We start from the raw sequence: 15522 nt of genomic DNA on the forward strand, positions 1-15522 counted from the left end.
GCACCCCCAGACCTCTTTCTGCAGGGCTGCTCCCCAGCCACTCCCAGTGTATACTTGTATCCAGCATTACTCCATTCTAGGCGCAGGATTTGACATTTCAACCTGTTGAATTTCATCCCAGTAATCACAGTCCAATGCTCCAATCTATCTAGATTCCTCTGTAAAGCCTTCTGTTCCTCAACAGAGTCAACAGCACCTCCCAGTTTGGTGTTATCAGCAAACCTGCTAATGGTGCATTCTACACCTGCATCCAGTCATTGATAAATATACTGAACACGACTGGCCCTAGAACTGAGGCCTGAGCAATACTGCTGCTGACCAGACAGACAACTTGTACAGAAGGATGTTGTGAGGGACAGTATCAAAAGCCTAACTAAAATCCGGAATAACTCAGGCACCACCTTCCCTTCATCCCCTAGATGTGACCTTATCATAAGGTATCAGTTGTGAATAGTCAATATGACTGTGCCTGATGGTTATATTACTCTTTAAACGCCATTCAGTAGTACCTGGTACAATCTTTCCCATATTTCTCCCCAGCCCTTCTGTGAGGGTTAACAGCTACCAGCTGCTGCAAAACTTTTAACTTCTGAGTTGTGCTTAGCTGTTGGTTTTAACCCCCTTTACAATACAGTATAACTGGGTTTTGTCTTCTTTCCCACTCACCTTCTCTACCTCCCAACATGTCATTGCATTGTAACTGTGCCTGTATAGCTATTTTGTACGGAAAGTAAAACAAACTACTGTGGTGTAACTGCATCTGCATGAAGGATTTTTCTGGTATGTCAGTTAACAAAAGATAACCATCCTACAACTTGACACAGTCATAAATGTCACATCGACATATCTGGAGCAAATGTGGGCACTGGGGCTCTGGTCCTAGCGGGTAAGTTGAAGAGAAACTGCTGACCAAGGTGCCATGGGTTTGGTGCCTTGTAATGTTTAAGCTCTAAATGTCTACTGTTACAAATCTAACTCCTCAATCAGCTGAGTTCGTTTTTCTTAACCTCCTCTAAAAGAAGCTTTCCAGCTCAAGTCCAAAGTGGAAAAAAAAAAAAGCCACATCAGTTGATTCGCACTTTTTTTGGTGGAAATATTCACTCAAATAACCCCTTCTGTCTTTTCCCTTCCCACGCAAGCTTATGAGAAGTGAGTAAGTTCTTCAAGAGGGAGGAGAATCCTTGATTCTGCTTCCCCTCCAGCCTCCCTCCGCACACAAACCAACCAAACTACCATCCTTAACAGAGCTCTGGGGTGGAAGATTTCCCCATGCTCAGAGCTAGCACATAGCCTACGCCTATCTTAAGTGCTGGTTTGTAGATTTTAGTAGAATGTGAGTCATTCATGGCTGATGCACTCTTACCAGGGGACCTGCATTTTCAGTTTCAGCCATCAGACTGTTTATTGAGAAGTTGCTTATACATGTCTTACTACAAATATGTGGTGCTCATGCTACGCCCCTGTACTCTCTGGATGTGTGGCAGAGAAAGGCTAAAGCAAGTCAGAAGCAAAGCTGGAGGTAGATCTCTTTCATGACTTTGGCAGGGTAAGAATCTTGCTTGTCCTCATTCCAACAGCAGTCAATAGTTTTATGGGCCAAACCAATACAGTGGTAGACAGTGTGCCTCTGACTAGTTTAAACATTACCTGGCTTTTCCTTTGACTCCTGAAGGGGAAGAAACAAATCTAGTAGCTCATAAAGTCAGATACAGCCCAGTTGCTAAGGTAACCCAGTTGATAAGAACAGCACACAAAGAGACAACAACAGGCCTGCCTTTACACTATTTTACACTACCCTCTTCAAAAACGCAGAGAAGAACCAAAAGCAATATGCAGGGTGGGGCTCTGTGGAGGAACAGCAGTGCTCATTGTCCTAAGCTGCTTGTATGAATGGCATAGGTCTGCCTCAGGCAAACACAGTGAACCTGGAACTTAGTGGGTTTTATTGGTTCTCAATTCCAACAGGACGGGGAGCCCTTCAGGGGAGTCCACCTGCACCTACCACTGCTCTAGGGCACTCTGCCTTTCACACTCATACAATCATTTGGTTAGTATCTGCACTGGACAATGCTTGAGGAAAGAGATAGTTGTCTCTATATCCCAAAGTTACAGCACCAGCGTTTGCTGTGGATTGGTGAACAAGCCTTTTAGTCCCAGAGAGCTAGCACAGAAAATGACTAAGCAAGCCGAAAATCCCAGGAACCTGCTCAGTGATGTATTTCCCCTCACAAGAAACATCCAGAATTGTATGAGTGAGTTTTAAGTGACTGAATCAAAAGTGAGGTAAGTACTAGCATGTCATTATATTAATTTGGATGATTTCCTGCATGCTAACAAGTGGAGGTGAACATAGATATTTGAAAGGAAAAGGGCATTTTTGACACCTAAATAAAATTTGGTTGTGAAAAACTGCCCTGGCTGAAGTCAACAGCAGAGCTCCCAAGGAAAGCTATGGGAGCAGAACTTCAGGATGGCTGCAGTGAGGGCTTCTGGCGGCTGTGATTCCACCAGGGTTGCAGTGCATGCCTCAGCCATGACACGCTAGGAACATCTGCCAACACAACAGCCCCTGCCTGTCCTTGTACCTTGGGGAAGTACCTTTTATGAGATATCAAAGTCCTAACATGTTTCATAACAAAACCCTCCCAGTCAGAGGTGCATTAGCAGTTCAATTTCCATTCTGCAGAAGAACTGATTTAAGGCCCCTGTCTTGACTGAAACTGCAACCATGTTAAAAGAAAAAATAGGGAAAAAAAATAGTTTTCATTTTCCCACAGAGTGAAATCCTTGGAGACTCTCTGGGGGGAACCAAAATGGACTAAAGAGCTAAAAGTAAGCCAGACTGCCTGCTTGCTAGAGTTCAAGTTAGGAGCTACCAGCAAACACTGTTGCTGCTCTGAATTAGCAATTTCAGTGGGGAAAACTGTCCATTACAGAGCCCTGCTAAACTCCCCTTCTGACACACTGTTAATATTTTGAAGTGGTGGCATAGCTAGATTACTATTGATGCCTGAGTTAGTTAGCTTAACCCTTGCCTGGCATACTTACAGGGGATGCAAGTCTGCCTTTGGATCATTCCAACACAATGACCTCTGGTTCTGACAATATTACAGAAAAGACTCGTGGATATTGTGTTGAGAAGATAGCTAAATGTAATTTTACAAATCTACTCTAGCCACTGATGAATAATATATAGGACCTTAATGAGTAACATAAAGATACTTTATGCCTCTGCTTTGCTAGAAAAGTGTAAAATGGCCTTAGAGGAAAAGAGAATAAGAAGTTCAAATTCTATGCTGTAAAAGGAAAGTGTTTTACCAGTAAAATTAATATTTTGAGAAAATATATTGCATAAAAAGGTAGGAAAGATTTGTCAACGGTGAGCAGAGGTCATTATTTTGTCTGACAGGAAGCCCAGAGCTTTATTGATTGACCTGAAAACACTGCATTTGTGGACAGTAGCAAGTGAAAACACTGTTTTCTTTCTCAGCACCAAATAATTGCATGGTGCATTTAAAACCAGACTCTATACAAGTAAACAGGTTTATGAGGCTGTGAGGTATCCTAAGTCTAGGAAGAATTCCTTTTACAATTTAAAATATCTGAGCTGGGAATAGAATGTATTTTGGAGCTCAGCCCAATGTTTTAGCCAGCAGCCCACGGGGCTTCCCTGGTAGCTACTCCTCATCGTATAACCCATGAAAACCACCCGCATTCAAATGGTTAAGTCAGTAGAAAGCAAAGGCTTGCCTCTCACCAATATATATATACTTATACATAAACATGTAAGTACTTGGCTCTGGCACTAGACTACTGGTAAACCTGTTCTTTACCCAACCCATTAGTTTTCCTCATCCATAAAATGGAAATAATGCCAGTGCTCTTTATAACAATACACCTTTTAGAAGCCAAGTGTTACAGTGTTCATGGTCTCATCTCAAATCAAAGTGGCAAGCCATGGTTGGTCAAAAGCCTCCATGTTAACTACAGCAGTGTCAGTGAAGGTAAGGACACTCAGGTGGAAAATAGATTATGCTAACATAAACCACAAATGCCCTTAAAAAGAAATTATGTAATGGCAAGAGCTCTAAATTGAAGGCATGAAACACAGGCTGTCTACACTGTTGATAGTAATCTGCGTTTTGTCACCTCTAAATTGGCTGTGAGCTCTTCATACAGTGTAGCTACAGTTCAGGAGCCATTACAACCCAACCTGAATAGCACTACCTTGTGCCTGTACAGCAAGTGAGGTTTGTTGGCATTTACAATTAAAGGACATGAGGCACTGGCAAATTTATCAGCAGAAATCTAAGATGTTAGCAACCACCAGCTATGTAACCACCCAACCCTTGGCCTCATCTGAACTGAATGCCTGAATACACCTCAGGTCTTTTTAGCTTGAAATACTTAACCATGCCACCCATGCTGGTGGGTTTAAGCTAAGCCACAAGACTGCAAATGAAAGCAGCTAAGTACTTCAAATACAGCCTGTGTATAACACTTTAAACTGCTACACATATTTGCCAAGCAACTGTGTCAGGCCTAACTATCCAAGGGCTTGGGTTCTGCTGCCCTGCAAGCAGCACAGGGACGGAAAGGACATGGGAGTACTAGTTACAGGGCTTGTGTCACTGGACCCAGTGCACAGCATGTAGAAACCAAGAGATTCCCAATTATATAAAATACTCCTGAGTTTAAATTGAAAATTACACCACCAGTAGCTCCTCATATTTTTTCTTATATTCTTTTCAGTCAGGGGTTCCTTCTTAGAGAACATTTCCTTCTGAAAAATAAAAATTAACAACCCACTGCTCTTCCAGTAGTGCTTTATGGAAAGGAAATCTGCAGTGATGCAACCAGTAGTGTATCTTCTCTGCCGTAACATTAAGTACATTTCTTAGCTTGCCGAGAATAGTGTGGGCAATAACAATCAAATGGAGAGAGACAAATGTCATCCAGGCAAAAATATCAAAAGATTAATTTTTGTTACCTATCTCTATTACTTGAAATGAGCATAGCTCTTGCTGTGTTTGATGGTTGACTAGATGGTGAGATATGTACCTTTTGTATTTAAAGTGGTAAGTCTTACGAAAATAAAAGGTCTTCTTCATTAAAGCTAAGGCAGCACCACATCTGTAACAAATTTAAGGCATGTAAGGACAACAAAGAACAAGGTGTTTTAAAAAGTACCTCTTTGGACATGTGTAATACCCCAAAGCAGCTGGGTATCACATTGGCTCACTGCTGACATAAATGCATGGAATGTTTTTGGGTGTGGTGCATACTCACATCTCTCCTAAGACACTGGTTACCGGAGCATTCAGCATTATTTCTGAAGTGGCTGGATTCCCATTCCCCCTTTCCCTACCTATTTACAGTTCCCTTTCAAGTACAAAAAACACTTTCTGTAACCTCAGCTTCCTGATTCAGCTGTTGTGATGTCAGTTATTTATGATAACAAAAGTGAGACAATGCCTGTGGTTTGTAGGGGACAAAGGCAACCTTGTTTCTCTAAAATGGGGACAATCCTAGTGTGAGAAGCACAGGAAAGACAGGACTCTGAGGCAGTATGAGTCTCACCATCTCCATAATAGTGGGCTTGACAGTGCCTTATCTCAAAGGCCACAAACAGAGGACTTTTTCCTTTCCATAAGACTGGATATCAACGTGAATGCAACTCTTGGAAAACTACCTCTTTGCAGGGCAAAGTTTTGGAGATAGGTATCTTGGGAAAGAAATGGTTTGCTAGTGGGTAGAGAGACAGTCAGTGTCAGGACACAAATGTTTCAATACCAATTACGTATTCTGTGGTCACAAGCAAGTCACTCTGCACCTCTGCTTACCTGCCACAAAACTGGCTTAATCATATTTAACTGTCTAAACCACAGATGTGGTGAAACTTGTAGAATGCCAGTAAACTCCTGAGGTCACAGAGTGGCAAACTCTTAATACCCAGCATGGTTAGGTATGAATGAAAAGCATCAGCTTTAGTGTAGCCTACAGAATGTCACTCACCTGCTATTCTTCCAATTGGCATCGCATGGTCCTCAGGAGGGGATACAGACACCATGATGTGGTTCATATAAGCTAACTCTTCTCGGTGGGATAAGTTGATTGGCTTTACCTCCCTGTGAAGCCCATCCTCAGACAACCTTGGTGGTTTGAAATCGGAGTGCCTGGGGTTCAGTATCAAAGGATGCATAATAGGGCTGGGCATCAGCTGGATGACCCTGGTGTTCTCCTGGCGAGGGCTGGAGGGCTTCTGGAGTACCTCGGAATGAGGTGGGCAGTGGTTGTTTTCTACTGGGGACACTGAGAGAGGATAGGGCTCCTGCTGGCTGTTCTCGTGCTGATGCCTTATCCCTGGCACCCTGTCAGCTGGGGAAAGGCGACGGATAGTGCTGTCCATAGGGGACTTCAGTGGCCGCTGATCGGGATCTGGTGACGGACGGTGGTTGTTGGTGATGGGTGATCTAGAACGATGCAACAGTTCAATGGTTGGGGGGTTGTGGTGGACCGTTTCTGTGGGTGGTCTTGAGGGCCTCTGGACAAAGTTATCTGTGGAGGAAAAAAACAATACAGATCAGGTGTAGGATCTAAATGTCACACTACTGGCTGGACTTAATGGGTACTGCTTGGAAATGTTTGCTTGTTGACTTACTGCTTGTCAGCTTGGAAATGTTTTTATTTGTGTGACTTACAGAGGCCCAGAAAAACACCATATAAATGCAGATACAGTTATTACTACACAGAATGAGATCAGCACCATGAAAATAATCTTCTTCCACCACCACATAAAGGTAGTTCCTGGGGAAACGTGTTAAGAGAAATCCCATTTTGAGTAGTTGACTGGAACACACGTAAAGAAAGTAAGATCTGATTCAGCTGCACTGTGTTTCTGTGCAAATGCTTTGAAACTTACCTCCTGCCATTCCTGTCTCTACATGTGGCTCCTGTTATTCTACCATGATGAGCACTGTAAGGTAGATGGCAAGAGATAAAAAAGGAAAATGTCTCCAGGAAAATACTGGGTACTAAGTTTGAGATGTTAGAAGCTTGCGTCAAGGTGGAGAATATCTTAGTCTGAAATACGGAGTGGGTTATGTACAAAAACCCCACTGATAGGAAGCTCTTTGTGAAACACTAGCTAAATTTTATCCATCTTGATATTAACAGCATGTACCATCAAATAGGGATATTTGCACCTTGTTTTACTATGTGCTGTCTACTGATGGATTGTCCCAGGAGTCACTTCTAGAATCACTTCTGCATGAGTGTACTTCCCCAGATGTGATCCTTAACAGTAGAGGGGAGATAAGTCAGGGTTCTAGGTCAGCATCTTTACATACTAACAATCCTCTCACAAACTGAAATGCTTGACATAAACAGTACAAACTGAAATGCTTGACATAAACAGTGCAAACTTTCAGTTAGCTAAGGCCATCAATTTTGACTAGAGAAATTACTGACAAAGAGGAAAACACCACCAGAGCACAGTGACTAACAGGTTTTTACCTGAAAAACAAAGATCAAATTTCACTGCTGTTTATCGAAAGCCTTGGATGGTAAGAGAAGGAAACTGCTGCATACATGTCAAACAAGTAGCTGCCTATTTGTGGCTGCCTGTTTGTTCACTCTTTTTGTTCTGATCCTCTTTAAAGATTCTCTTGTTCTCTTGTCGAAGCAGTGATACTCGTTGAAGACCCTGTTGAGATGAAGACCCAAGGGCTCCCACTGACCTAGAACCCGGCCAGGCATCAGAAGGCTCATCACTTACCCAGGGAGAGGCCTGACCAGAAACTCTAGATCTGAGAAAATGTAGAGCCAGGCAGTGACATGGCACCAATCCTTTTGCCTACTCGACTGGCTGTTCATCTATACAAGTGTACTAAAGTCAGCACAAACCCCTGAGATTTTAGGCAGAAGCTACATGGCTCCAGAATACTTATCTCACACACTTGTGGTCCCAGACAAGAAAAATGCATGTGTACAGCTATTTAAGGTACTCACAGTGAAACAGGTGGAGGACATGAGACTCCAGAGTTATATATTATTCTTCGTTTAACCCAACCAGTTTAAATACAATGTGGCCAGCTAATGTGGGATAGCCCAAATGTGTCCAAAGAGGAATTAATTCACAACTGTACATACCTCTGTGGCTGTCTTCTTAAAGTCTCCTTTCTTTGCCACAGTAGAAAGAAAACTAACCCCCCAGTCTTACTCAGTGCCTTATCTTCTACAGACCATCCACACCCATCACTGTACATTCAAATGCACGGTCATCATTCTTGGTCTGTAAATGTAGACCAGAATATTGTATTGGTTGTCCTACTTACTTAAAGTGCCTTGGCTGGTGGGAGCAGCTATCTTGAAAGCAGAAAGGAATGCCTTGATGTGCTTTCCACCAAGCTCTCTGCAAACATTAGCTGGCTCTGAGAAGCTCCAAATGGAAGCAGACCTATCTGTCTGCTTCCAAACCATGGTGATTCTGAACCGGGACAGGAGAGAAGGTAGGGACCAAGAACTCTTTAAAAAGCAGCAAGAAGAATAACCACAAATGGATACACACTAGCGTTCACTTTCCTCCAAGATCCTTCTCTTTAAATACTTAACTAAAGAATCTCCTTATGGTCAAAACTGCTTTTTACCATAGAACAATTCAAACCCAGCTCCAAGCAGTTCCACTGCCACAAATGACCCTGAACAGAATAAAAACCTCATCACATTCATTCCTTGGCACATCTGATGGCTGGAAGTCGAGTACAATAGGAACAGATTCACTCATTAGCCTGACTCTTCATTCTGAGTGACCAACACTCTTTGCTTGAAGAGAAAGCTGAGAAAAGGAATTCAGCTCCCAGGAAAACTGCTGACCTATCTGATCCATATAGGGATGGGTAGGGCTGCATTCACTCTGAGAGTAAGCAGTTGCTGGCATGACAATTAGCACTCTTCCCTTACCCACAAAAGAAGTGCAGGGAATGACAGTGTGAGCTTCCTGTATGGCATCCCATCAAATGACTCAGTGCTGTGTCAGAAGGACCACTGGAGAATTAGGTAATTCACTCTCGATTGCTCATCCCTCTAACAGGGACAGAGGCTAATGCCCACAGCACAGATTTCAAGCCAATGCCAATGCATCTCAGAGATACCCCGCACCATTGTTAATTGATTTCACAGTCAAACCCACTTTGCTTAAGCTAGTAAAAAGCTACTAGATGCAAATGTTGGTCTCACCTGATTCTGGATTAACTAGCTTGTAATGAAAGCATTTTGAAGCTGGATCCAAAGGCTATTAGGAAATGGGCAAAAGAGCCAGTAGAAGAAAATGGAAAAGATCACTGGAGTAAGGAGGGATTCTAAAAAAGATCCATCACCTATGAAGTTTAACCACTCAAAATTGTACCAATTGACACCTGTGTTACAACTTGTGAGTTAAGCAGGGTTAAGCTCTGCTTCTCACATTCATTCTTTTTTTACTAAGCTGCATTCTGCTGATGGAAAATGGTAAACTTAATTGTGCTAGTTTCTCCCAAGTGACTCTGTGAAACAAGAAGAAAGAAGGAGTGTCAAAATGCAAAAATAACTAAATTCACCTGCCTATAAATTCTTGGCATAGATATGGTCTGATTGAAGCTGTAGTTTCTTCTGCTTATTTTGAAGCTCCTCTCACAGCAAAACAAGAACTGATTTTTTGCAATTATAAAGAAAAGTTTTAAGGACTAGGACAGAGTTTTTTAAACAAAATCAGTGGTACTATCAGCAGCCAGAGCAGTGTGCAGGAGAAATCAAAGTAATTTCTTAATCATCCTGTGTTCTGACTTAAGTTGGACTAAACTGCAAAGGACTTAGGTTTTATGTGACACACATAAAGGCCAACTCAACATGCCTGTGAGATCCTCTCTAGAGTGAAAGTTGCTCTGTATCTTTAATGTAGGGGTGTCTGAGAGGGCAGCTAGCATTTGTGTTTGAAATTTAAAGAGGGAACACTTGTGGGTGAATGCCAAGCTTCAGCAAAAAATGGAGATTTTTACTAAAGGTCTCTGGAAGTGCCTATCTTAATACACCAGGCAACTGTATCTTGCACAACTCTGCCAATTCAACTTCATCCTGACCTGTAGCACCCTCTTCTAATCTGAAATATTTACACAGCTGTGTGGAAACACTTTGGAGCATCCTTATCCCACCTGCTGCTGTTCTGCTCTTGGCTTGATCTCAAAGGTTTGCTGGTGTCATTTGATTCTGGCTTGGGCAGGCTGGCTGTGGGCAACTTGTCCAGGTCTGACAGTATCTCTGAATCTTCTCTTGCAGTCTCCTGTTGAATCTTCAAATGATCTGTGCATCTTTTTTCCAGTTAGCAGAGACTAGGGCAATATCCTAACTCACTTCTATTCTCCTGTTTACTTGAAAAAGGAATAACACTGCTTTTTTCTAGAGGTTTCTTTTGGTTTTTTTTAATTGAAAAAGTAAATTCGGCCTCATGCTTTCATGGAAGGGACCTTTTAAAAGGCTTAGGCTTACTATTTTTTCTGTTATTGGAAAAAACTAAAAATTATTTTAGCGTGTATATTTTAAAAGAAAATAAAGCCTTAATGTTTCCATTAAAGGAAGCAGACTTGCATTTTGATCTGCACTAATAATGAGTAGAGGAATCCTAAATCTGTTCCACAAATATACCTATCCTTTCTTCAGCACCTCTAACAGCCATGGTACGTGTGGACATTACTAGAAGGTTAACTAATAACCTAAGCAAGTAATTCTGATAGTAAGAATGAGAGAAAACCTACAGAAAAAAAAACCCTTCTCTAAACATGAATTGCTCAATCAGCTCAAAAGCTGCGCAACATGACGGGCTCAGTGCTCGGAACTCTGGCACAATGTGATGACAGACTGTCAGTTGAAGTGACTTTGATTTAGATATTCCTCTCGGAGGCTACCTTCTTTCTCCCTTGCTCTGCAAACAATTACATTTAGTTGCATCTCCTGAGTACCAAAAGTCCCAGCGTCTTTGTCTACCTAATTGGTAATGAGGAAAAAGGAATCAATGGGGTCAATAAAACTTTCTTTTCTATGCCAGATTTTTTTAATCTGCATCTGGCATAGCTTTTAAGCAGGCTCTGGAAACAGGACAAAACAACAGAAGATAAATGGAGAATGAATGGCTGACTTCCTAGACCAGTTGATTGTTCTAAAGCTATGGAGACAAAGGGAGGACAGTAATTTTATTTAAGTAACTTTGGAGCAAGAAAATGACATAATTCCTCACAGTTTTACCCTACTTGCCTCTATAATGGCAGCTCCCATAAGAATGAGACAGAATTACCTTCATCGTGATTCTGGTGTAAGATGACCTCGGGCTGAGCATGGATTGAGTTCCCAGGGTGGAAGAAAGGTGTGAAGAGCATACGAGCTTTCCTTTGCTTCAGGATATGCTGAAGGAGTTCATACAAAACATCACCTGAAAGACAAACAGCAGGAAAAAGGAAATGAAAACCTACATACTGCTGAGAAGACTCATTTAGCCATCTGATGCATGAATTCATGGCTCCTGGGTGCTATTTTCAGACCCCAAAATGCTTGCAGTAAAATCCTACATTTCACTGATTTGCAAGGTTCTTCCCTGAAAGGAAAAAAAAGAAAAAACAAAGCTGCACATCATGCCTCTGTGTGTGACTGTGGAAAAATGGGAGAATGACAAGACACAGCTTTTACTACCCCAAAGCACAGTCTTTTTCAGGCTACATGACTGCCCATCCAAGAGATCCAAACCTTTACAAGCAGTGGTTAGCTCAGTGTCCCGCCTCCTCACAGCCTCAGTTTTTTAGACAGACACCTTAGGACACAGAATTCTTAGAGCCCATGACTTATGCAGTGAGCTGCTGGGAGCAAAGATGGTCCTTTTAGTTAATTACTGAACAATTTACACTTTATGGGGGGAGGACACAGAAGATGTTGTAAAGCTGCAAGGCCAGAGGCAGGGTGCTACTAAGATATTCCATTCTAGGAAATCCACAGGAAGAAGAACTTTCACTTGCAGAAGTTACTTTGGGATGGACTCAAAGACTTAAAAGAATGGTGAGATTTACTTATCCTGAGCACCTTTGCTATGGTGACAGCTCCTGGAGATACTTGAGTGCCATTGCTGCCTCAGGAACTTCTCTACGGCACTCCTGGTGTCATGGTTTGGACTTCTGAAAAGCCCAGATGATCCCAAAGGTAGTTACTTCTACCGTCTAGAACCTGTATGGAGCTCACTTCAAGAGGCACTATTAGACCAGGAATGTAAGGCGGATTAAGGAACAAAACGCAGTGGACTTGCTGTTCTGCATGGGCGAATACAGTCCGTGAGTTGCTACTGTACTACTCTTCCATGGAAATGCCTGCAGTAAATTGCACTGCACCTTGTGTGAAATGATCCAGATGCTGCTTCTTTCTGGGCTGCAGGCAAGGCTATTTCTTGTTTCCCCCGCGCTCCCCAATTCCCTCGCACCAGAATTGTTGTATCTTTCCTCAGTGGAACGTATGACTGCAACATCTAGGAGACCAATGGACAAACTGCTTATTTTCTGTCTTTTTATGTATCACATCTTGTACTGATGTCCTTCCAACATCATCTGTGTAACACCCTAAGTACTTCTACGTTTTGTCTGATGCAACTGGTTGCACATTTCAAAGTGAAAATGTACAACAAAGGGCTAGAAGTCTGAGCTTTTAATTCTGCTTGCTCTCTTTGTCACTGCTCACGTTACACAGGAACAGGCTGCAGCAGTAGCATACAACTTGAAAAAGAACTCTGTGAAGTTTCACTTAGGGAACCTCGGATTCTCTGGGAGGGTTTTCTCAAGTGTAGGGCTCTTTTTCAGTAGCTGTTTCTGTGGAATTGTAAGCTGTGTGCCATTTGTCCCTTGTCTCTATGAATTCCCAGTACTCTACTTGTGGGAAAGTTCAGTGAATAGCATTAAACAGTTAAAGCCATCCTGCTTTCCATGATTCAGCTTCCTTTATTTTTAACATCTTGGATGCTTTTACTGTCTCAGCAGTGACTTTAGGGCATTTTTAAAAGGTGATTGCAATACCTGAAAATCTACTTAAAAACAAAGCCTCAAGAACTCAGTTACCTTTTCCATGTTTAGTACATGAAAGGCTAAAAAGTGATTTTACCACATAATTTGCATCCTTGAATGCAACAGTGGCATAATATCATAACTAGTGCTGTAACACTCCAAGCAACAAGGTAGTAAGTTTGTACCTCTTTTGATTTGGCCTGACAGACTTGTGAAACATCCATAAACCTGGCTAACTTTATTTTTTTTACCTAACAAAACGGTTATGTTTCTGCACCAGCCAGATGCAATAATGGTAGTTAAGAAGGTGAAAAGCATTCCTCAGTCTCCTTCCTCTGCTGCCTCCTTTACCTGGCCTGCCCTAAACAGGAGAATAGCTGTGGGGCTGTGAGCCCACTTTATTGCTAGGACTGTTCTGGGGAGCAGATGCGGTTCTTCTGGTTTAGCCATGAGGGACAAGGGTACAGCTTTTATGCATCTACAATCTTGAAAAACTTAATGCCTCTATGCAAACATTATTTCATAGTTCTTAAATTTCACACACAGTTAATAATCTAGGAAATGCTGAGGTAACATCCCTTTACCTACAGTCATCTGAATTTTTAGAGACTGACTCAGATGTCCTCTAAAAGGTTTATTATCAGTGGGAAATACCTGGAGAGAAGAAGGAAAGAAAAAGCAAAGGAGGAAGTCTTTAGTTTGGTTATTCCATTACAAATGTAGAAAAATCAGAGCTTAACCTTCTGCATAAAGGGAGGCTTTGAAAGCCAAAGGCTCTTCTCTGGGAACACTCTATTTCCAGCCTACAAACATTTTAATCCTACTAATTTCAAGTGCCCTCACAGCATACAAGGGGAAGAGCACAGGCATAACTTGCAGGCAGCAAGGCACTGGGATGATAAGGGGAGCTGCAGGCAGGATACATGAAAGTATCCCTTAGACTCCTGGTCCACATCCCTACTTTCAATGCTTTTGCCTTTAGCAGGGCTAATTTTCTAATGAAACAATTCAAAGCTTCTAGGCATCAGTTTTCACTACTTCATTACACTGTCAATAAACATTAATGTTTGGCATTTCCTTCCATACAAAATTAGTCCTGGATTTGAAGTACAGGCGTATAAAACTTTGTATGCACTAAACATAAGCCAGAGTTTGTGAGACAGATTCCACAGGAGGATGGTTGGGGGGATGCATTCCATTGAGTTGCCAAGCAGCTTGGTGCAGAATTAGTGCCATGGCTTGTTTATCAGCTGGATCCGAGCAGCACCAGCTGTACTTCTGCACCTAGTGAGCCTCCTCACAGCAATTCTGTCACTGCTTGGTCCAAACTCTTTGATCACCTATGGTGACAGACTTATGAGCCTTTACGTTTAACAGGAGTACCCTGTATGGTCACAAAACAAAAGCTCACAAATCACATTTAGTTAAACATCCCTGACAAAGGAGGGCAGAAGCTTACTCTGCCTGTGAAACTGGAGCAGACAGACCCCAGGGGATATAAATACAGGCAGGCAATATACACGTTTCTACATCTTCTTTGTGAATAAATGAAGACATAATTTGAGCAATAAGCAGACTGATTCACACACCTGTTTGTGCTGTGCCTTGGGCTGGACTCCAGCACAAGATGAGAGAATAAGGTAAAGTAAAGCCCACAGGGGCTGTGAAACAGAGGAAGGGTTCCCCAGGGAGGAGTTTTGCAGTCACTTTTAGCAGCACACCAGCCAAGCCAACTGTGAGGCAAAATGCTAATATGGGCTTCTTTAAGAGGCTGGAGCATTTGGTTAACTTCCTGCTGTAGCTGGGTCTGTGAAAAGATAAGCCTTTACAGGGAAAAGCAAATGTCACGAAGTGCTGCCAGAGAAGGTTGCTTTCTGGGACTTTTATAGGGAGGTTTAACTAGAAATGGGCTTGATGTTTAGGTTTGAACTTGCATTCAAATTTGCTTACAACTCAGGTGTATCAGGGTTTCATTCCCTCCTTGCCCGTTCTGTCCTTGCCCCATACAATGTGTTTCTGTCCTCTCTTCCCTCACCCAGTCCACGCCAACAAATGTGACCATTTCCTGCTCTGATCTTTTCCAGATTTCTTGGCAGCTTCCTCCCTCTTTTCAGTCACAGCTTCTGTCAATAATCCTTACCTGAATGAGGAGACCGGTATCGAAAGTCCTCTTTGGTCAGAAGCAGCAGAGCCTTGCCATTCATCTCAAAAGTGCTGCTCTCAATCGGCCTCAAGGAAAACTCTTTCTCTGCCCACCTGAGCCACTGTGCCACATCATCCCTGCTCCAGTAAACAGGCTGCAAACCTATGGCAGGAAGAAACCACAATTTTGTTACTAAATTGAGACAAGGCATGGGAATACAGACAAACATCAATGAATCCTCCTTTCTCCCCACACCATAACATGCAAAGTCTCAGGGTAAGGTACGGGAAAGGGATTTCATGTTGACACAGAAAT

The 15522-nt window shown here is 42.4% G+C and overlaps 1 protein-coding gene across 4 annotated transcripts in view; it reads right to left on the bottom strand.

Moving 5' to 3' along the window:
• ETV6 (ETS variant transcription factor 6) overlaps positions 1 to 15522 on the bottom strand; it is a 134570-nt gene that overhangs the window by 18204 nt on the left and 100844 nt on the right. For all 4 annotated transcript variants that reach the window (XM_061358746.1, XM_061358736.1, XM_061358727.1 and 1 more), the window contains 3 exons: positions 15205 to 15369; positions 11324 to 11458; positions 6016 to 6558 (listed from right to left, as the gene is read on the bottom strand). In XM_061358746.1, the coding sequence (XP_061214730.1) occupies positions 6016 to 6558; positions 11324 to 11458; positions 15205 to 15268 (742 nt within the window). In that variant the 5' untranslated portion in view covers positions 15269 to 15369. The remainder of the gene's footprint in view (positions 1 to 6015; positions 6559 to 11323; positions 11459 to 15204; positions 15370 to 15522) is intronic.

The sequence above is a fragment of the Neopsephotus bourkii genome, unplaced genomic scaffold (assembly GCF_033783945.1).
Source record: "Neopsephotus bourkii isolate Nb327-2 ecotype Australia unplaced genomic scaffold, CSIRO-AGI_Nbou_v1 NB_107, whole genome shotgun sequence".
NCBI lineage: Eukaryota > Metazoa > Chordata > Aves > Psittaciformes > Psittacidae > Neopsephotus > Neopsephotus bourkii.